Raw genomic sequence first — 20,861 nt, 5'->3', positions numbered from 1 at the left:
TGGTGTCCACTGGAGTCATACAGCAGCTGTTTTCTCTCCGATGGTAAATCAGCTCGCAGCTGTTGCTACCGACCGCTGAGGTCCAGCTGACGGAGGCGACATCTGCGCTCGTCCCAGCGGCTCTCCGGGGAAACATGGGAGAAACCCGGACCGACATGTTCTGATTTAATTTCCTTCTGGGATCAATAAAGTATTTTTTAATATGAATTGAGTTAAGACAGTTAAAGGCACAGTATGTAACTTTTACATAAAATATGTTTTTATATTTGTTAAAATATATCAAAAGTGTCACAATGTGGTGGCAGTTTATATAATAAGGGACATATAATCAGTGAAAAGATCAATCTCCTCCATTTCATCCCTGAGCTACTATTGTCTCATAGCTCCCGATCAAAAGCAACCAATCAGAGCCAGGAGGAGGTTCTTAGCGCTGTCAATCATCCTCATGTACTCCCTGCTAAATGTGCCAAATGCTGAGGGCGAAGAAACAACTGAGCATTCATGACAGACTGTGGTAGCTGAGAGACCAAGGGAGAGAGCAGCAAAGGAGGGGTGATTGACAGCGCTAGGACCCGCCCCTTGGCTCTGATTGGCTGTTTCTAGTTAACGCTTGGAGCACTGGGAGGACACAAAGGATTTTTTCAGATTATCTGTCTTATACTGTCACAATATAGTGACAGTTTAAAAAAATATTTAAAAAATATCTTTTAAAGATGTTAAGTGGTGCAGATTTAAGTGGTTAAATGAAAAATCTTGCAGAATGGGATTTTTTAAATCCGACTAATTGTCAGAATAGTTGATAAAACAATCATTTACTAAAATAATTGTTAGTTGCAGCCCTAGCTTCTAGTTATTAAAGCATCTCCTTCTGTCTCAACTTGGTGATGAGCTTCTAATGCATCATATCGGTTGATAGAAATCTGAAATTTTAACTTGTGTTTAATACAATGAATTTGAGTTGTCTGGAGGGCACAGAGGGAAGAAAATGATTTACAAAAAATATATCAAAGTAGTTTTAGTTAGTTCTGAAACTGTTTAGTGTCATGTAGGAATGTTTACCACTGATCCTGGGTGACCCATATAGGTGTATGAAGGGACTGTCCCATGGGCGGACGCTATTCTCCCAAACCAGCCTGGATCTGCGTCAGATTCCCAGGTGAGCTGGATGAACCTATCCTCCCTGGGACGTCACCCATCTGCTCAAATAAAGTCTCAAAACACCACAAATCCGTTTCACACTTCTGTGTGAAATGTTTCGGTCCAGCACTGTCATAAAAAGCTCCTTGTTTCAGAATAAAAGCAGCGTGCAGGGATGCCAGCAGCCGTGTGTGGCTGAGAACACAATCACCATTAAACCACACATAATTCATTTGTGTTTCAAATAAATGCTCCAGATACTGAAATACCGGAAATGAGAATGCTTTAATCCACTGAGCCGTGTTGGGATGCCGTCATTGGTCCCGCCGTACACACACACACACACACACACTGACATCCTCTTTGCTCTGCATGATGCATTGGTCTCTGTCACTGTTAATCCAGCTCGGTTGTGCCTCTGAGCATTGTCGTACTTTCCCCAATCTGCCAATTTCCCAACGGATTGACAGCGACAGAACATTTTAAAGCACCAGCGTTTTCGTCTGTTTTTGGACCTCCAGCTTGTGGGGGCTTCAGTCCGGGTCAGAGGTGGTTCTCGGCTCCTGAACCCAGCCATGAAGTCCCGTCCAGGAGCTGCAGCCGTGCTGCTGCCCATTGCTCTCTGCCTCAGTAAGGATGTTGCTCTGCTTTAAGCTGGTTTCGTTTACCTTTCTTATTGCTTGAAAAGTTTTATTTATGTCTAATTTATGCTTTTATTTTACTGAGATGTTCGTGTTAAAGTGCTTCTGATAGTTTGAGATAGTGTGAAGATAAAAGTTTACACATTTGAATGAGAATTTTATAAATGTTTTGCTGACATTTATATATGAAAAATCAAAGGAAGAGCTACAATTTACCGTAAATCGAATTGAACATCAGTTTACTGAATTGCCTTGTTGCTGAAAATGTGCTATAAAAATAAAATTACCTTATCTTACCTTTATGTTTGCCAAATTTACAGCCAAAAAGCAGGAAAATAAAAGTAAACTTACAACTAAAGAAAGTTATTTACGTGTGAATCGATATCAGTTTGGATCGATCCAAAATAATATCAATAACAAATAAGGACCAGAATAAGATCGATACTTCAGTTTTAGATTCCCTCTTGAAATTTTATTTTTGTGTTGTAGTTTTTCAAATCTACCTCCAAACAGACTTTTTATAGATTTGCTCATAAATAATTTTTTGCACTTTATTTATTCATTTAGGAGTAAATGTTCACAAGAAATGTTAATGCGGTTTTAAAGTATTTTCTAGATACCTATAACTTTGTCCAAATTCTGTGCCAAATTTGAACAAAATAATAAAATAAAAAACACCTAAAAGAGATGACACATCAAACTCAAATAAAAAGTATCAGTATTGATGTTGGTGATGCTGGCTCTGTATTCATTTGGTATCTGATCGATATCAAAACATGCAGTACTGCACACCTCAAGTTTACCAGCTGACTGAAACTAAAATATTTAGATTTATTTTATGACATCATCACAACTACAGCTGTAGGTTATTTTTGTTACAGGAGAAATTTTCAATTGTGAAGCCAATCTGTGTTCTTATTAAAGTTCTGGGCCCAAATGTAGGCAACAGATTCAATCCCCAGGTAAAATTATGCACTTCAATAATTAGAGGAATCTTTGGCAATAAAGTATTTTGTTACCTATACTGCTGAAAGTTTAAGAAGAGCGAATAAAAAGCAGAGCGAGCAGACTTAGTGGTTTTATGGTTTAGCTGTTTTAAGCATTTTGTTGCCAATGTTTTGTTTGAACCTTAATAATAGCTGGGAGGATCGCTGCAGAAAAGAAAAGGTATTTTTATGGTGTAATGTTGAAATAATTACATTTTATTGTAATGAAATGTCAAAGAAAGCAAGCTGTAGTTTTCTATGAAGGAGTCCTGCAGTTCTGCCCCTCCTCCACCTGTTGCTGCACACTGCTGTGGAGCTGCCTGTTATTTATTAAGGTAATAATGATTTGAAGCTACAGTTGGGAATATAACCAGCTGAGATCAGTTTTTTAGTGTGTTTTTACACTGTAAGAGACAAAACGTTAAAAAGGAATAACATCCAATGCAGCAACCATATCTACTTGAAAACTATTGAATTACTGCTAAAATTATCTGGTCTTTATTCTCTGTTTTTCATTTAGTAGCACATCGCTAGCTAAAGCAACACACATAGTTATAATAACTGTTATAGTTATAACATGTTTGCAGCGGTTCCTGCTTTTTAAAATAATAGCAATTACAGCATTTTATTTTAATTGTTTATTTTTGATTTGATACAAGACAACTGTACGTTAAACAGAAGAGTTATTCAACTTGTTGTTGAACTATAATTATGGTGCCTGACTGGTTCTGCTAAAACACATCATAATTAAAATCATACAAGAAGTCCAATGTGAGTCCAGTCCTACTTCAAATCTATCGCAAAACCTACATGAAACCCTCATAGACATGTTAGCCCAGTCAAAGCGGTAGATTTGTTCAAATATATTATCTTTGTCCTACAATAGAAAATGTCTGTTGAGACTGATTATAGAAAAACTAGAAAAAAGTAGAAAAATGACTGAATTTGTAATGATTAATTATAAGAGAGTGAAACATTTCAGGGTAAAATAAATAGATAATAAATAAAAAAAAGGTTTGTGTTTAAAATCCAGGTGTCCTTTATGTTGTTTTTACTTTAATAAAATGATCCCTGTCCCTCTGTAAGGTTAAACATTTATTCATAACTCTGACTCTCATGGAGACAGAAATGATGAGAATCTCAGGGGAGATCCAGAGTTCGCCGCACACAGACAGTATTAGCGCCCAGGGAGCAATCAATGCATTAAAATGATATCAATCAACAAACAGAAATTATGTGCTGGAGGCAGGAAGTGATGAAACGTCCCCAAGCTGAGTGCTGCACTCCTGACCCTGGAAGAACTCAAAAAATCCTGCAAAACCAGGAGGAGATCTTTAACCCAAAGTATTTTATTCCCCTGCTGTATTTAGATAGTTGAGTTAAAGTGCTGACTTAAACAGCCTCAGGGAAATGTGTAATCTATGAGCTGATCAATGTACTCAGACAGCTTGTAAACATTTTGGCCTTGATGGAGCGTAATCTGTCCAGATGAATAGACTAGAACATCTCTGTATTCGGTTGATCCATCTGAGTATCAGATGGATTTCTTTTTGTTACCAAAACATGTCATCTCTTGCTGTATCTTCCATGTTTATCATTAAACAATAATATCTCTGGTTTTCTCCTCCTCCAGGTTTGGCTCCTGTGTGTTTGGGAGCTGCCATCCCCGCTGCATGTGGAACCATCTACAAGAGCTTCGCTCAGTGTCTCATCTCACTCGGGGACAGTTTGGTGGAAACACAGAAAGACCAGAACACACAGGACATCGACTCAATCTGCAGGTGTGTGTTTGTGTGTGTGACGTTGCTTCCCTTTATTACTTACGCTGTTACACCTTCTGTGTCGACTGGAGTTGTGAATGAGAATAAATTACCAGAAAAATTGTTTTTCAGTGGGAAAATTCAAAGATTTGCACAGAAGCACATACAACCCAATTAAGACAATAGCAAAAAATTAAATTTTCAACTGAAAATAAATAGGGAATGTACTCTCATATATATATAAACAAGTTTGTATTGTTAAAGTGCGCTTGTACAGATTTTGTGTTTAATATACATAAATATTAGGACAATATCTTGTGCTTTTTTACGCCTGAATTTGGGTTAAGCTTTGAAATATTCTTTACATTGATTTTTTTCAATTAACATCTATTGTCTCTGGATGCTTCTTTTTTGTTTTTCTGTCACTTATTTATACAATAAAACTTTTAAAAGTGCACAGAAGCAAAACTAAATTGTTTTTATGACAGGCTGCTGGAAAGAAAGCGCCTAAATATAAATATCTGATGTAGAATTGGATCTTTTCTAGACTGTCTGCTGTGTAGACACGACACTTGTTCATCCCCTTTTTATACCCAATTGATTCATACGTCAAAGTTAAGAGCCTTAACAAGACAAAAACAAACAAAATGAAACATTACCTAAGAAAGCAGCTATGTTTAACTGTAAAATCAAGTTCATACGCTTCAAAAGTATGAAATAAAGCTTCAAAAGACTTTCAGAAAGTCAGAAGAAATATTAAAAAATGTCTTCAAAATTGTGATACCAATGTTTGTAAAAGATGATGGAGAACAACTCAAAAGTTTTTAAACGTGAAGAAGAAAGCCATTGTTTAAAAAACTTGCATTTTTCAGATCATGTCATAATTACTCTGAAAACTGCAAAAGACTTGACACAGAAGCAGATATTTTAGCTTCCAGCTTGACAATAAGCCAAACCAGGCAGCCAGAGCAACAACAGAAGGGTTGAGATCAAAGGGTGTTCAAAGTGGGGCTCAGGGGCCTTTTGTGGTCCACGGAGTGATTATGTGCGGCCCCCTGACCACAATTCAAGGATAAATTAGTAGAAAACTATTACGTTTAAATTAAAATCTAATATTAGTAGCAACACAAAGCGACCATCTTGTTTTCTTCTGTTGTCATGGCAACGAGGATCCCATCTACTCGTTGAGTTATAGTCTAAAGTACGTTTGGTTTTTCAAATGAAGTCTGACCGAAATCCTGATTTTATTGCTGTAAGATTAAATATTAAATAATACTCCCCCACTCAGCTCCTTCAGACTAGCCAGCAGCAACTAGCAAACACCTGGTGAACCTGCACATCTGCTGAGCTCAGTATTGGAGCCACTTTTCAGTGCACTGCTGGTGAAAATGTTGTTCAAAGGTTAATAGATGAGCGTTGTTGTGATGACTTCCTGAAGGCGGAGTTTCGGAAAGATCAGGAGTTTTTAAAGCGACAGAGAACCAATGTTTTTAAAGTCATATTTGATCAATCAATCAATCAATACAATTTTATTTGTATAGCACATTTCAGCAGCGAGGCATTTCAAGGTGCTTTACATAATTAAAGAAGAAATAAAAACAGTATGTGACATTAATAAATAGATGAAAAGTAAAGATAAAAACATCAAAAACATCGAAGACATCAAAACCCACACTCTAACCCTAATTTAGCCATAAGAAAAAAAAAACATACTTGATAAATGATAAATAAAGCATTTTCTTAACACAGTTACTTGATTGTGCTATGAAATGGAAAACACATAACTCTGTTGGTCCATCTTACTGGAATCCGTCCACATCTGTGGTTGCAACACATTCTCTCCTACAGAGACCCGAACGCTTTCGGTTTCCATTCAGATTTACTCTCCCTATCCTCTCCTCTTGAAGGTCCTGGAATACGTTCCATGTCTGCGCCAGCGCCGCCTTGGCCGGCTGTCCAGGGGAAGCGGCAGCTATCTGGGAGTCTCTCAGACAAGAGTCCAGGAAGACCCAGTTTTCTGGAAACCTCTACGACATGTGCGCCAGCCGGACCACCCTCCCCCCCAGCGCTCTGCCTGCACCCGACAGGCCTGCCACCTCGGACCAGACGAACAAGGAGACTCTGAAGGGCCGTGCACACAAACACGGCTCGGCCAGCATCTCAGCGCTGCTGCCTGTGTGCAGCATGCTGCTGCTGCTGTCCCTCAGGAGTTAGTCACCGCCAACAGAGACGCTCACGCAGCAAAGACTCAACAAGCTGCAGGCTTTTAGACTGGAGATGCCACCGTGAGAGGCTGGGTGATTGTAGTCCGGAGTGAATGCTGTGCTCTTGTGGATTTGCTCTTCAGAGAGCCTGCAGCAAAGTTTCTGGTTTAATGTTTATAGATATAAAAGTTTTTATCTAACTGATGGTCACTGCTCCACCTGCTGTCCAGTTCACAGTGGAGAAGATGTCAGAACTTTCAGTTCTGAAAAGGTTGAATTTAATTTATTGGATTTGTTCTGTTTCATTTAAGATGGGGGCATTTTTGATACTGTGCAGAAGTCTTGGGTCTCTTAGTTTCTTCATATTTCTCAGAAATGAACTTAGACGTTTTTGTAATATTTTTAAAGTTGTCTAGGAAATTGTTTTCCAAGTATTTTGTGTTTAGTTTTAAGCCTGTTATGAAAACAAGACCCCATGACACAGAGAATTACATTTCAGCATCTCTTGAGAAGAGAACATAAAAGAATATAAATGTCCTTTATTGTTCCTCAAGGGGGGAAATTCAGGTGTACCAGCAGCAAAGCGACAGGCAGGTCGAAAAATGTAGAATCACACAAAAACAAAAACATAAAAGCAGAACTAGCAATAACATGCTGTTCAACGAGGGCTAATTTACAACATAAGAAAAGACTGCACAGTTAATAAAAACCATAAATGTGCAGTTGAATAAGATGATTTAAAAAACTGTTTCAAAAGCAACAACAAACATTTACCAGAAGTGAAAACAATCAGTGCAAACATCAGCAGGGATGAAAACACTGATTGAGTTTGATGCAGCCGTCTGTCACTGAAGGAGCTTCCCATCGTCAAGCGCAGAGTGTAAGACATCGTCCATTAATGTCCTCGTTAAAGTCCACCTGTCTCCCACCACCTGCATGGGGTCAAAGGGCATCCTAAAAGAGTATTAAGCGTTTTTAGATGAGGCTTGTTGACAGATTTGACTACAAATTGGATAATGATGCATTTCTCAAGTTCTGTGTCGGGTTTTCTAACTTATTCTGATCATCTGTCCTAAAATAACACAAATGCAAGTAAAAATGGAACCAGAGTAGAAAAAACTTGAAAGTAAATTTATTCTGATCAAGATCAGTAGAAGATTGGCTCATTTGAGGCAAATTTAAAGAAAGTATGAGAGATTCAAGACTTTTGCAAAGCACTGTACCCATTCAGCTATTAGATAAATATTAAAAGTTTAATATTCTGTGCTGGAACTTACTTTCTGCCAACCAATCCTCTTCCTTTAACAGATTTTTTATTAAGCAATTGTTTAAACAACAACATCTGAAATAAAACCTGAATCCAGCAGGAATATTTGATAGAAACTGTTTTCTGTTTTCCACTTCTGAAGAGAAATTCACAAAGAAAATGAGATTTTTAAACAATGCTGTAAATCCTTTTGTACATGTAATCATTTCATGTTTATGCAGCGGCAGCTGTGTGCAAAATGTTTTGCTGTGTAGCGAGTTTGAATAATCAGAAAGTTAAACCCTTCTTGTTTCTAAATTTGGATGTGTAATGACTTTTCTTCCTCATCATTCAGTTGAACTTTCCCCCCCCAGAACCTATTTTATTAAAAGGTTCTGATTTTAAAAGAAAACTAAAAGAAAGAGGTTCCTCTTAAAGAAAAACAACAAACTTTTATACCTGTAAATGAAACTGCTGGAGCTCCTTCCACGTCTGCGTTCTTGTCATGGTTTGTTTGCCTCTTTGTGTAAAACTGATTTTCAAACTAATTGCTGATTCGAAGGAGTGTGAACAGGAATAAAGCAGTTCTTTTAAGAGCGAATTCAGCCTCACTTGTATCAATGTGCGTAGGTGGAACAAGGAGGTGGGCATGTATGCTAAACTTAATACTCTTAAGCCGTTTCATAACGGCAGATTCATGAGCAGATTAATCTTGTCTTTCTCCTCTAATGCGCGATGAAGCGGGTCGTACCTTGAAACCTTTACATTTCTCTTCATCTCCGCGGGTGGAGGATGATTAGCAGTGCATCGGGTTCTCAGTCAAACTCATCTGAGTATCCTTGTTACTGAAAATCAGGATGTGTGAAATCTGTCAGACTTCATTTTTCTGGACTTTCAGAGCTTTTTGAAAATTTGGTGTAAGGCTTGAATTTCCCCTCTGAGGGAGAATAAGAATATTTTCAATCTATTCTGGGCATAATGAGTAACTATCAACAGTCTTATAAGTCACCACTGACATACAAGAATACTATGGTTTTGTTCCTCACACGTCAGAGATAAATTATACGAACAAACTGAACTTTATCCCCTAACATTTGAAGCCTATTGAAGTGTTAATTTAGAGTAAAACTTTAAAATCAGTGTTTGTGTGTGAATGACTGGATGATAGAATTTTAGTGATATAAAGTTAAATTAAATTAGATTTTTCTCTGTTTCATAAAAATCTACCTGGACGATAAATCCTTTTGTCAATACGAATCTCCATTATATAATAAAACAAGAAACAGAAGATGTTTTTATATTTCTAAGGATTTTAAATTTATTCTGATTCAATAGAATAACTAACAGCAAGAATAAAAAATGAATCCATGTTTACTGTTCATCTCCAACATGAATCTTAATCGTTCATATCACTTTGTCTCCAATAAAAACATATTTAAGTCATGATGTCATTTACCAAATTAGTATATTGATGATGTTTTGCCAGGTTATTTAGTTTTGCTCCCAGTATCTCTTGTTTTCTTTGCACATGTAAGCTGAATTTAATCATGTTTGACTTCTTAAACTAGTTAAATTCATTCACATGCAAGCAAAATGAGTCTGAAATGTAAACTTTTGACCCAAGTCATGGAGCTTAAAAGACAGTTATGCCTGGTATCAAAGCACCAATGTTAAAACCTCTGAATTAAAAAAAAAGTTCCAGCAACAACAAAACACCAAAATGTACTCGCTAAGTTTTGTAGCATTTAGCAAGTAGAAATAAATTTGGCAGGAAGTTTAGTCTGAGTGAGAAAAGAATGTGTGGATCTTTTTATTCAGAGTATGTAAATATCTGGTTTCAACTGTAAATCCATAAACATATCTAATCTCTCTAAACGCCACCTGGAGCTTGTTTGAATCACTTTAAAGTGTCCTTATCATGACTAAGGCCAATGAAATGGAAAATGAAGAGTCATCATCACGACCTCTGAGTGTTATAAGATGCAGAACAACAGGCAGGGGTTTTATTTTAACGTTTTCCGTCCACAGCAGGCGCCATGCAGCATCAAGCTGGTCAGGGATTATGAAAGCCACGTGCCGTGGATTGTTCTATCCATATGGAAGGATTTAGGTGCATCAGAGCATAAATCTGTAAGCTGTATGTCACATCAACTTTACACATATTTGAATTAGAACAAAACAAACAATAAGAGTCCATTTTTAAACTATTAATGCGGTACATTACAAGCAATTTAAGATTTGTAGTTTATTTGAAGTGGCGCCAGTTAGCTCTCCACTATAATCTTTGCAATGACTAAAGCACGTTAACATGGCTAATCTTCCCGTTAGCAGAGAGAAGGAGCAGACCAACTAGGTTTTTATTAACATTTAACACATATAAATGCATAAAAACCCATGAGGTCTCAGCAGCAACCCAGAGTGATGTGTGCTAACCTGCTGCTGCTCCTGTTTAACACGCCTACCCACAATAACATGGAGGCACAACAAAAATATTTGTCTGTTTCTCATTGTCATTTTAACTCAGTGTAATATTTATAGTAAATTATTTACATGGGAAGACTTCCATTACACAGTCCATGCCCTCATTTGCAGTTGTGTTTTGTTTCGCAGCACATCTCAGACGCTTCTTGTTGCCAATAATGAACATAAAGGGACAGCGGTTGACTGAACACAAGCAAACGCTCACTATTGTGTCACATTTTTCACCCCAGTGTGAAATGCTTAACATTCAAAATTAAGACCACGTAAGTGAGGCTGTGTGTGTCTACATACTCCCCACACACCAGTTGCTCATAGTGGTTTCCTGTCTGGGAACGTGTCCTTTGGTTCTGGTGCTGAGTGTTTAAACTGGGTCGGTGTCATGGAGGAACTGGCCCGGGAGAGCATCAGCCTGTTGGTCCGGTCTGCATCTGTAGCCGATCCCCCGAGGCTCGGCTCGTTTGGAGCGGTGTTCATCATGCTGAAGTCCGCGCTGGGAGCGGGACTGCTCAACTTCCCCTGGGCTTTTAGGAAGGCTGGGGGTGTGAACACCGCCATCACTGTGGAGCTGGTGAGTTCAAAGCTAGTTATTCTGGGCTTTCCATCTAATTCAGCCTTCAGTTAGAAAGTTTACTTGGTAAGTTTTTATGCTGGTGGCTACAATTCGCTTCGGACAAAAATTGCGATGACGTACTTCCGGTGAGCAAACAGCCGCCAGTTTTTGTATGGGAAAACAACTCGAGGTAATGGTGAAAATGTCGTTATTTGTTCTGCGGTCCAATAGGATTTTATTGCTTGCTGGCGGCCAGGACTCTTAAGTCTTAAATGTAACAAAGTAGCTAATATTTGTCCATGATGTAGTGCGCCAGTTCGCTACGAAGCTAAACAATCATCACTTGCACCAAAATCCTGTCAGAAAGATTTTTTTTTGTCCTATCCTGGACTGTAAAACAACCCTCTCTTTTTGTGAACACTGTGCTGACACAAATCTACATTTAATAAAATGTCTCCTCAGTTTTGTGTTCAGTGAATTGTGTTACATAAAACCCCATAAAGTGGCCTAATGGTGAATCTTAATGCTAAGAAACTTCTCAACATTATTGTAGAACATAATTTATCAGTTTTGTCGCCATAAATCATACTGTTTTCAGAGCTTTTTTTATTTCTTTTTCTCTTCCTTTTTATTTTTGCTTTATTTTCTCCTTCCCCTTCTAGTTTATTGTCTATTCTTCACCTATAACTCTGATTTCTGAGTTGTATTTGAATACTTATTTGCATTACTGCCTTGTTTTTTGAACAAATCTTTCAATAATAAAAAAAACATCCCCCACTGCAAAGACAGAAGTACTGAGCTGAAGAACGCAGCTGTTAATGTTAATTAAATATGTGAAGTGCAGCCAACTGAATGACTTCATTCACTTCCTCCACCACCATTGCTAAAACTACAGGCAGACTACAGTTCTAAAATAGAGCAAGAAATCGACATCGTCATTTACAACTAATAGCTTGATTGAAATTTTGCTGGAGAAATCCACTTCAATTGGAGAAATCCCAGACAGAGCAGTGAAGGGAGATGAGAATCGCAATGAAGGCAATGGCCAGCAACCTGCAACCATCTCTCTCTCTCTCTCTTCTTGGTGTGAAAGAGGCCCCCTTTTTCACAGGTGAGCTCTAATGAAGCCTCAGGTTTTAGTGTGGACTTTCACTGAACTGCTTCTGACTGTTGTAAAACATGCTTTCTAAGAACGAGCAAAGAGTCTGAATTTTATGTTTTTGTTCCAGGATTTTGCTCCTAATTTACAGAATCTTAATACCTGTTCAGGTCCATAATATCATTTCTAATTTGTTAGCATGTGAGGCACAAAAACAAACGTGCTACCACCCTCATAGGTGTGACCCTTTTAAGTATTGTGTGTTTATAGTGACAATTATTTGGGTCATTTTGCTTTTATCTGATTAAAAATTTCCTAATTTTTGTAAATTGTCATAGTTATGAAAAATGTTGTCTCACTGTGAGTAAATCACAAGTTAATGTTTTTTAGCAGTAGTAATTCTGGGTTGGGTTCTTGCTTGTATCTCCCCTGCCAAGAGGGTTGTAACTTTTAGCAAGATTTGTTAGTCGCTAATTTCTACAGTCTTTAGAGGGATTTAATTTAATGATTCCCTTGAGGTTGGAGCTCCTTCTTTACATAGCATTGTCTTAGTTGCTGTGAAATAAGTTGGATTGTGGTTTCTTAAGACAACTTCATTATTTGTTTTTTTTTTGTTTTCTCATTTTTAAGTGATGGTGTTGATGCCAAGGTTAGTGTTTCTGTTGTAGTTATTGTGAAAAATTAAGTAATTTTGAGAAAACAGGCTGTGGTACACCATTCACAGGTGTGTCCATGGCCATAGGTTTAAAATCTTCAAGCGGCAGTGACACCAAGTATGGATTAGTGTTGAACTCTTCATCGTTATCCTCTGCAGGTGTCTCTGGTGTTTCTCATCAGCGGTCTGGTCATCCTGGGTTATGCGTCGTCCGTCAGCAGACAGAAGACCTATCAGGACGTAGTGAGGGAGGTGTGTGGACGAGCTGTGGGTCAGCTCTGTGAAGTCTGTTTTTGCTTCAACCTCTTCATGATAAGCGTCGCCTTCCTGGTGGTGGTGCAAGACCAACTGGAAAAACGTAAGTAAAAGTAGAACTAGCTCAGCAGCTAGTTTATGTTTTGAAAAAATTATGTTTTTTATCGCTTTCTCATGTAAACTCAGGTAAGATTTTGGGTGTCATTGATGAACTTGGTGACCTTGACTGTCAAGGAAACTAAAACTTGGCTCCTGCTCTGAAAGATGTTCTTTTTCAGCTTTCAGATATTGTGCTTTTCTTTTTCCTTTTTTACCTTTGAGCTGTTTCAGGCAGCAAATGTTCAGCTTTTTTTTCATTTTTTTTCTGATATTTAGCTTCACTATTAATGCATCAAAAATACTTTTTATGCTTTGTGTCATAATCCTCTTTTGACTTGGATATTTGCTCCAAAGCCAGCCTGCAGGTCCTTGGGTCATGTAGCAAACATTGGCTCTTTAAAATAAAGATATTTGCAAACTAATCTGCAAAATACGTTGCTTTGGTTACAGTCTGACTGCAAAAATATTTTTTCATTGAACATTTACAGTAGTTGGAGTATTCGAGGCCAATGTAGCTATGTTAATTATAAGTTGTCACTCAAAATTTAGCCATTTATACGATGTCCCTTCAGATTGCAACAGAATGTAAACAAAAGCTTAGTTTCACTTTACAGGATTCTTTTTGTCTCTTTCTCTCTCTTCAGTGTGTATTTCTTTATACGAGACTGTGACCGGATCAAGTGAGGCAGACATGCCTTACCACTGGTACACTGACCAGCGCTTCGCCCTCTTCATCATGTGTCTTCTCATCATCCTGCCTCTGTCTATCCCAAAAGAAATCGGCATACAGAAATACACAAGGTACTCTGTGTTTATCTCACCTCTGATAACATCACACATATATATTTATTTAATTTTCTGAATGTTTTTTTTTTGTGTCAGTGTACTAGGGACGCTTGCTGCTACGTATCTCTGTGTCGCAGTCGTTGTCAAGTATTATCTAATGGACAGCCACAGGATTACTTACACAGAGCAAAGCCGAGGGTCAGCACCTCTCATTTTTCTTGGATTGTGTGTGTACATGTCTATCGTTTTATCTAATGTACTTTAGTAAATATGTGTATCTTTCAGAGTCAGTTCCTGGGCCTCCATGTTTAGTGTGGTACCAACCATTTGCTTTGGCTTCCAGGTACGATCATCTTCAACCACATTCAAGTTGTCACTGAAAAGCACAATGTCCTTTAGCTTCCTGTTGTCTTGCACGACTTTCTTTTACTAAGACATGATTTTCCGAGAAATGATTCCTGATTTTGTTGGGTTATTTTTCAAATCCTCTTTTATATTCAAAAACACAAAAACCAATAACATAATTTCCCCTTCGAAGCAATGCCTAAAATATATCAAATGAAATGTAATCATCAAGGCTTTCTATTATATTTGGGCCAGTCTGAGGGAGATGGATTTTCTGACATTAGGCTGCAAAGGAACAACATCATGCAATTGTTACTGAACGTGTTGCCCAGTGTCAGAAAACTGGATTTCAACAAAAAAATGGACATTTTCCCTGTTTTTATTTTTCCAATTAGGCCTCAACTGCTTGTAAAAACAGCCAAGCGCTTAAGCAAACCACCCAGACGTTTTCTGAAAATAAGTTAATGTTTCTGGTGTCTGAAAAATGAGCAGTTTCAAAAAATCTCCCGATTGCTGTTACATTCCACTGCACTACACCGTTACCTAGCAACCCCAGGGAAGCCTAACCTCGTTACCTAGCAACCCAAGAGGAATTCGGGCAGGTTTGGTCAGTATACTCTGTTCAAGGGCTGCTGGAAAAGACAAGTATTTATAGTAGTTTACAGTAGTTCACTTACCATCTAGAAACAACTTGCTGCATTTTTGTTGGCTCCACTTCTGCCGTTGGGTGTTATTCAGAGTCTAAGATGTATAGTTGTATAATTGCGCATCTATTTGGAGCCATTTTCATGTGCAAGTGTTGAGTTAGGGGACGTGGCCAGCAGCAGCTTATTTTGATTTAAAGTGACAGGAGGCCCTAAAGCAGCTCATTTTGAAAGGAGCTCAAACTAGGCAGAACTGACCAAACTAAAATCTCATTATCTAAGAATGTTTTTATGTAAAAAAAAAATGTGATGAACCTATTTGTATAGCCAATAGACCTATCCCACCTTGTTCAGGAAAGCCTAATAGGTCACATTTAATAAATCATGAAGAATCCTTTTGTGGTTTTTTTAAACTTTATTTTTTTTTATCATTTTTAGGGTTTTTTAGTACACATACACATTTAGAACAGTCAGATCCCCCTTTAACACAAAACGCAGAGCATTCAGTTTGACAGGTGCAGTCATGTAATAATCAACAAAAAGCGGTAATTACATCTATTAACAATCGTTATCATTTGTTATAGAAGTTTCAGTTTTTTCCAATATTTGTTGTATTTGTGAGTAGCAAGTCTTAATGAGAAAGTCAGTCTCTCCATTGTATGGATTTCCCCGACTATCTCTCTCCATTCCGAGATCGCTAGCGGTTCTGGGTCCAACCACCTGCGGGTTATCGCTTTCCTTGCTCCTGCTAACAGTACCAAGAGCAGATATCTATCCGATTTCTCCAATGTCTGGGGTAGATCACCCAGGAGCACCACAGCAACATCATATTGCAGATTCAGGTCCATTTTAGCATTGATTTCCCCTATCACCTCCAGCCAAAAGGGTGTAATCTTTGTACATTCCCAGAAGATATGAAAATGTCCCGCAGACTCATTCCCACAGTTCCTCCAACATTTTGCCTTTTCAGTGTTGTTACAGTGTTTACCTCTAATGTTCGGTGTAATAAAAAACGTACCATACATTTCCAGGTAAATTCCTTCCAAAGGCCTGAACTTCATGTGTGAATCGCAGAGTTACATATTTTAGCATCTTTTTCCCATTTTACCTTGATATATGTTGTATCACATTTCCTTCCCAATTGTAGGCATGAATATAGTTTGGATATTATTTTTTCAGGGGATCTTCCGTTACTTGAATCCAATAGGATTTTAAGTATACCTGTCTCTTCTTCATCCAGGCGCTTTATACTCTTATTGTAGTGGTGTCTTAGTTGGAGGTACCTATAAAAATCAGGTTTTTCCAAGTTGTAGTTATTTTGAAGTTGTATAAAACTTTTTAATTCGTTGTTATTTGTAATCTTCCAATAGCTTGTTATGCCTTTTTGTGCCCACTGCATAAATCTTCTATCCAGTCTTGACGGGGGAAAATCTCTATCGTAGGCAGGCCATCTCAAAATACGGGCATTTCTTTCAATTTGTACTTGTTTTGATATTTTATACCAAACGTCCAACGGTACCTTTGTTCCTAAGGGTATTAGGTCAGAATCTATGTGTTTTTAAATGAGATAACGATCTCCAAGCAAGGATTGTAGGGGTGTGTTAGTGTAAGACATGTCTATCTCTTTCCATTTTGTTTCACATGTTGGATCACACCAACCAACTATCACTCTCATCTGTGCTGCTCTATAATAGTCCTCCATGTGTGGTAACGCCCAACCACCCTTTTCCTTTGATAGTTGTAATGTTCGAAATCTTACTCTGGGTTTTTGTTTAGCCCAGGTAAAATTTGAGATTATTCTATCCCAGTTGTGGAATTGTCTGTCGGGTATTTTTATAGGCAAAGCCTGAAAAAGATAGAGAAGCCTTGGTAAAAGGTTCATTTTTATTATATCTATTCGATTATATAGATTCATAGTTAACAACGACCAACGTTGTAGATCCGCCTTAATCTCTTCTGTCAGTGGGGTATAATTGTATTCAAAAAGGTCGGATAACTCTGCAGGGATATTAACCCCCAGATATTTTATACATTTATTGTCCCAGCAGAATCTGGACAGCTTCTGAATTCTTAGTGATGGTTGATAATTGAATGAAAGGGTTTGTGTTTTCTGCAGATTTAACTTATACCCAGAGTACATGCCAAATATTTTCAATAGGGAAAAAAGGTTAGGTAGGCTGGTCTCCGGGTCAGTTAGCGTCATGAGGATATCATCAGCGTAAAGGCATATCTTGTGCTCTGTGCCTTTAATATTTACACCCATAATATTCTTGCGTTCTCTGATGGCCTGCGCTAGAGTCTCAATAAAAAAAACGCAAACAATGTGGGGCTGAGGGGGCAGCCTTGGCGGCAGCCCCTTTCTAATTGTATTCTATCCATTAGGTCCCCATTAATCTTAATCCTGGCAGAGGGGGATTCATACAGAGACTGAAAACAGCCTATAATTTGATTATTAAAGCCAAATCTTTCCAATGCTAAATAAAGGTAATTCCAATACACTGAGTCAAACGCCTTTTCTGCATCCAAACTGATGGCTATTGATTCTATGTTTTTCATTCTGTCTATGAGAATCCTTCTGTGTTTTGAGTGCAGTGCCATGAAGCCTGTATAGCAATCTACAGCAGTATGGAGAACCAGAATCTCCTCCACTGGGTGGCCATCTCTGTGCTCTCCATGTTTTTCTGCTTGCTCACTTACACTCTGACTGGTGGGTTCACTTCTCAAACATCGGCCTTTCTCCAGAACGTTCTCACCTGCTGACCACGTCCACCTTCTCTTTCACCAGGTGTGTATGGCTTCTTGACCTTTGGGGAAGGCGTAGCCTCAGATATTCTGATGTCATATCCTGGAAATGACGTGGTGATGATCATCTCCAGGCTGCTGTTTGGAGTATCAATCATCACGATATATCCCATTATTCTTCTGCTGGGGAGGTAATTCAAGTCTGAGTGGAGTTTGTGTGGTTTTGTGGATCCTCATGTCGTGTCTGTGTGGAACAGATCTGTGATCCTGAACCTGGTGCTACGACTTCAAATAAATCGTTGGGGGGTGGTCACTCATTCGTTTGAGAGTCGCTGCAGAGTCGTTCTGACTGTGGCCTGGATCTCCTTCACGCTTCTGATTGCCATGTTTGTCCCAGACATGGCCGACGTCATCAGCGTCATTGGAGGAATCAGTGCCTTCTTCATCTTCATCTTCCCTGGCAAGCATAAACTTTATTTTATCAATTAGAACCCATTTAAACTCTAAACTCTTGTTGGAACTGGCTGATATTTGCCGTTTGACCATTGAGTCTACTGTCAATGAAATTTATGTCATTAAAAAACTAAACAAATCTATTTCAGATTCATAGATGTACAATCCACTAACCAGTGGAGCTCATTCAAACCAAACAAATACAATTAAATTCAGTCTATGAAAAATATTAATTCAGTTCAATACAATCAGATTCTGAAAATTTTTATTATGAAAATCTGAATAGTTGAAAGATTCTCATCATTTATTCATTTTATAAAAAAAAAAAAAAGCACAGGGCGACAGAGGAAAGCAAAAAACTCTTTTTAGCAGACAGGAAATGTCCAGCAGAACCAAACTGATTATCTAAATATATGGTTACACCTTAAATCTGCTTCACTGTTGGATCGATTATGCAATAAAAGTCCTGTGGTGTTCTGTGTATGCTGCAGGTCTTTGCTTAGTGTTCACAATGCAGACTGAAGATGTCTCTCCAAGACTCCGGTGAGTGTAAACTATTTACACATTGCTGTTACATTCACTATGTGCACTATTTAAAGCATGAACAGGGTCATAAATACAATGTGTTGGGTACAAAACTGCTTTCTGCATGCAAACATCCACAATTTCCTAAACTGGTGGTTATAATAAATACCCTATTGCCCTTTTGGATTTTTTTGTTTTTAGTTTGTCGATGATCATCTAATAGTGAAATGCTGTAGATATATTTTCTGAGTTTTTGTGTATGAACTGAGCATTAAACTATTGCTACTGAGAAAGCAAATGCCTTTACAGCCAGAAAAAGCCTGCACAAGTTTAATGGGAGCTGAGCGGGGAGGAAACATTTTCACTCAAAGAGAAACATAAAGGCAAGCAGGTTTGTCAAAGAGATGTTTAAAGCGTAGGAAAAAAGTAGCGGCTTATAGTCCAGAAAACATGATAGTTACTTGATTATGCTATAAAATGTGCTTGTAAAATGCATAATACTGCTTATTTAGTTAAAGATTGCTGTTCTTCTTGTCTTTCTTCTGACTTGTTGAGTTTTGTTTGCCATTGCAGGGACATTTTAAGCATCTGGGGCGTTGTAACAATCGTGGTTGGAGCTTTCATCTTTGGACAGAGCACCACCATTGCTGTGATGGAGATTTTCCACAAGTTCAAAGCTTAACAAAGCCATTTCTCTGCAGCAGAACCTCACCTCTTCTGGCGAACTGGACATTGATTTTTCATGGCTGGCTTTTACTTGTACATTGTACGTTTTGTCTTCTTGAGCAGAACATATGTTTATGGAATATGTTTGTGTGCAGTGCAATTTTCAGTTTGAATGGATTTTATTTTAACGTTTGTGTAATAAGTCTGTATATATATTTGATTATGGTTAAGCATGTTTGCAGCAGAAGTATTATACAGATGATCCGTGTCTTTTTGAGTATTCATGTATTACTGAACCTTGCCAGGGGGCGCTATTGCACCATTTATAAATTACTGAACTGTCCCCCCCCACTCCACATCATTCATGAAACTGTTTCTTGTCGATTTAGGCAAGGGAAAACAAGCTTTTGTCCCCTTTCTGCTCACCTCTGTGACCATTTGCTTGAGTGAAATAAGAAGAATGCTTTAAATCTTGTTTCTTTCTGGGTCCTGAGCACTTCTCTGTTCTCTTTTTCCCCTTCCCAATCTAAATCACAGCAGCAGTATAAATCTGCTGTAGAAGTGAACTGTTTACTATTTATCCTCTTCAAGCTTAAATGAGTTGTGGGTCGCAGCTTGCAGCCGTGCACATGTGATTTACAGTGAATCTACAAACCGGTTCTGTCAGGCTCTGGACTCAGAGGGGGGCGATTATCAGCATCATATCAGGCTGAAATTCAAGAATCAAGCAGATGACGCATGTCTGCCTGAACTCAGAGAAAATGATTTTTTTAAGCATGAAAATACAGAGCAGCTTTAATGGATTCCTCTGTTATGTAATGGATGTTTTCATCTTGGGTGGAACTGCTCGTAGTGGCAAAACCTGTGACACTCTGCTTGTGTTTAGTCCTCGGGATTATAGTGTGACCTGGCCAAATGTTTAAATCCATTAAATGCAGCTGGGAAAAAATGCTTGAAAATCACACAGAGCCCCTCACAAATCCTGCAGCTGCTCTCTGGCTTCATAAAGTAGACATGGTTCTAACTAGCATGCAGCTTTCAAAAGATTAACACCTCTGCTGTCTGAACACATTTGCAACATTTGAGACCTTTCTGTCCAGAAATATACGGTTTAATTTGACATTTTCATTTTTATAGTCATTATTCAATACCAACAGATGAGAGACTGTCATTATTTCACAGCTTAAAGCAAAATTGAGAATAAAATAGTTTTTTTTACTATTGTGTCTTAGATCCAGGCGCCATGCTTCAATTTCAATTGGCTCAACCTGCATGACTTTAGGCACATCTGAACCAAACTTTCAAGTATCAGTTTTTAGGCACAGATGTAAGTGACTGTTGACAATGTGGCAATTTATTTAACCCTTAAGAAGCAGCCAAGTTGTTATGGTGTCTTCTGGTAGGAATCAGGTTAATTTTGCAGGTTTTGACACTTCATTACAATCTAGAACTAATTACTCCAGTTTATTTTATTACAGATGTACTTAAATCTTCACTCGAGATGTGTTCATGATGCATTTTCTTTCTCTAATGATTCCCAACAAACCGCTGAGACCTTATAAAATGAAGCATCTGTACTAATCAAAT

The 20,861-nt window shown here is 38.1% G+C and overlaps 2 protein-coding genes across 2 annotated transcripts; both read left to right on the top strand.

Annotated features, from left to right (window-relative positions):
- Window positions 1-1,516: 1,516 nt before the first annotated feature.
- nrn1lb (neuritin 1-like b) lies at window positions 1,517-7,971 on the top strand. Its single transcript, XM_015034935.1, has 3 exons — window positions 1,517-1,767; window positions 4,398-4,545; window positions 6,432-7,971. The coding sequence occupies exons 1-3, from the start codon at window positions 1,713-1,715 to the stop codon at window positions 6,736-6,738; spliced, it is 510 nt and encodes a 169-aa protein (XP_014890421.1). The 5' UTR covers window positions 1,517-1,712; the 3' UTR covers window positions 6,739-7,971.
- Window positions 7,972-10,516: 2,545 nt separating this feature from the next.
- slc38a8b (solute carrier family 38 member 8b) lies at window positions 10,517-20,492 on the top strand. The gene is made up of 10 exons (XM_015034934.1): window positions 10,517-11,023; window positions 12,919-13,117; window positions 13,758-13,914; window positions 13,996-14,097; window positions 14,185-14,242; window positions 17,481-17,595; window positions 17,674-17,821; window positions 17,888-18,090; window positions 18,575-18,626; window positions 19,182-20,492. The coding sequence occupies exons 1-10, from the start codon at window positions 10,835-10,837 to the stop codon at window positions 19,288-19,290; spliced, it is 1,332 nt and encodes a 443-aa protein (XP_014890420.1). The 5' UTR covers window positions 10,517-10,834; the 3' UTR covers window positions 19,291-20,492.
- Window positions 20,493-20,861: the final 369 nt, after the last annotated feature.

This window comes from Poecilia latipinna, unplaced genomic scaffold, assembly GCF_001443285.1.
Source record: "Poecilia latipinna isolate Pla-1442-1.1 unplaced genomic scaffold, P_latipinna-1.0 Scaffold317, whole genome shotgun sequence".
NCBI lineage: Eukaryota > Metazoa > Chordata > Actinopteri > Cyprinodontiformes > Poeciliidae > Poecilia > Poecilia latipinna.
This window is presented reverse-complemented; position numbering and strand designations above follow the sequence as displayed.

Coding starts and splice junctions, on each gene's coding strand:
- nrn1lb (XM_015034935.1), top strand. CDS start 1,713: ATGAAGTCCCGTCCAGGAGCTGCAGCCGTGCTGCTGCCCATTGCTCTC. Junction 1,768..4,397: donor GCCCATTGCTCTCTGCCTCA/GTAAGGATGTTG, acceptor CTCCTCCTCCAG/GTTTGGCTCCTGTGTGTTTG. Junction 4,546..6,431: donor GACATCGACTCAATCTGCAG/GTGTGTGTTTGT, acceptor CTCCTCTTGAAG/GTCCTGGAATACGTTCCATG.
- slc38a8b (XM_015034934.1), top strand. CDS start 10,835: ATGGAGGAACTGGCCCGGGAGAGCATCAGCCTGTTGGTCCGGTCTGCA. Junction 11,024..12,918: donor CCGCCATCACTGTGGAGCTG/GTGAGTTCAAAG, acceptor TATCCTCTGCAG/GTGTCTCTGGTGTTTCTCAT. Junction 18,091..18,574: donor CTTCATCTTCATCTTCCCTG/GCAAGCATAAAC, acceptor TGTATGCTGCAG/GTCTTTGCTTAGTGTTCACA.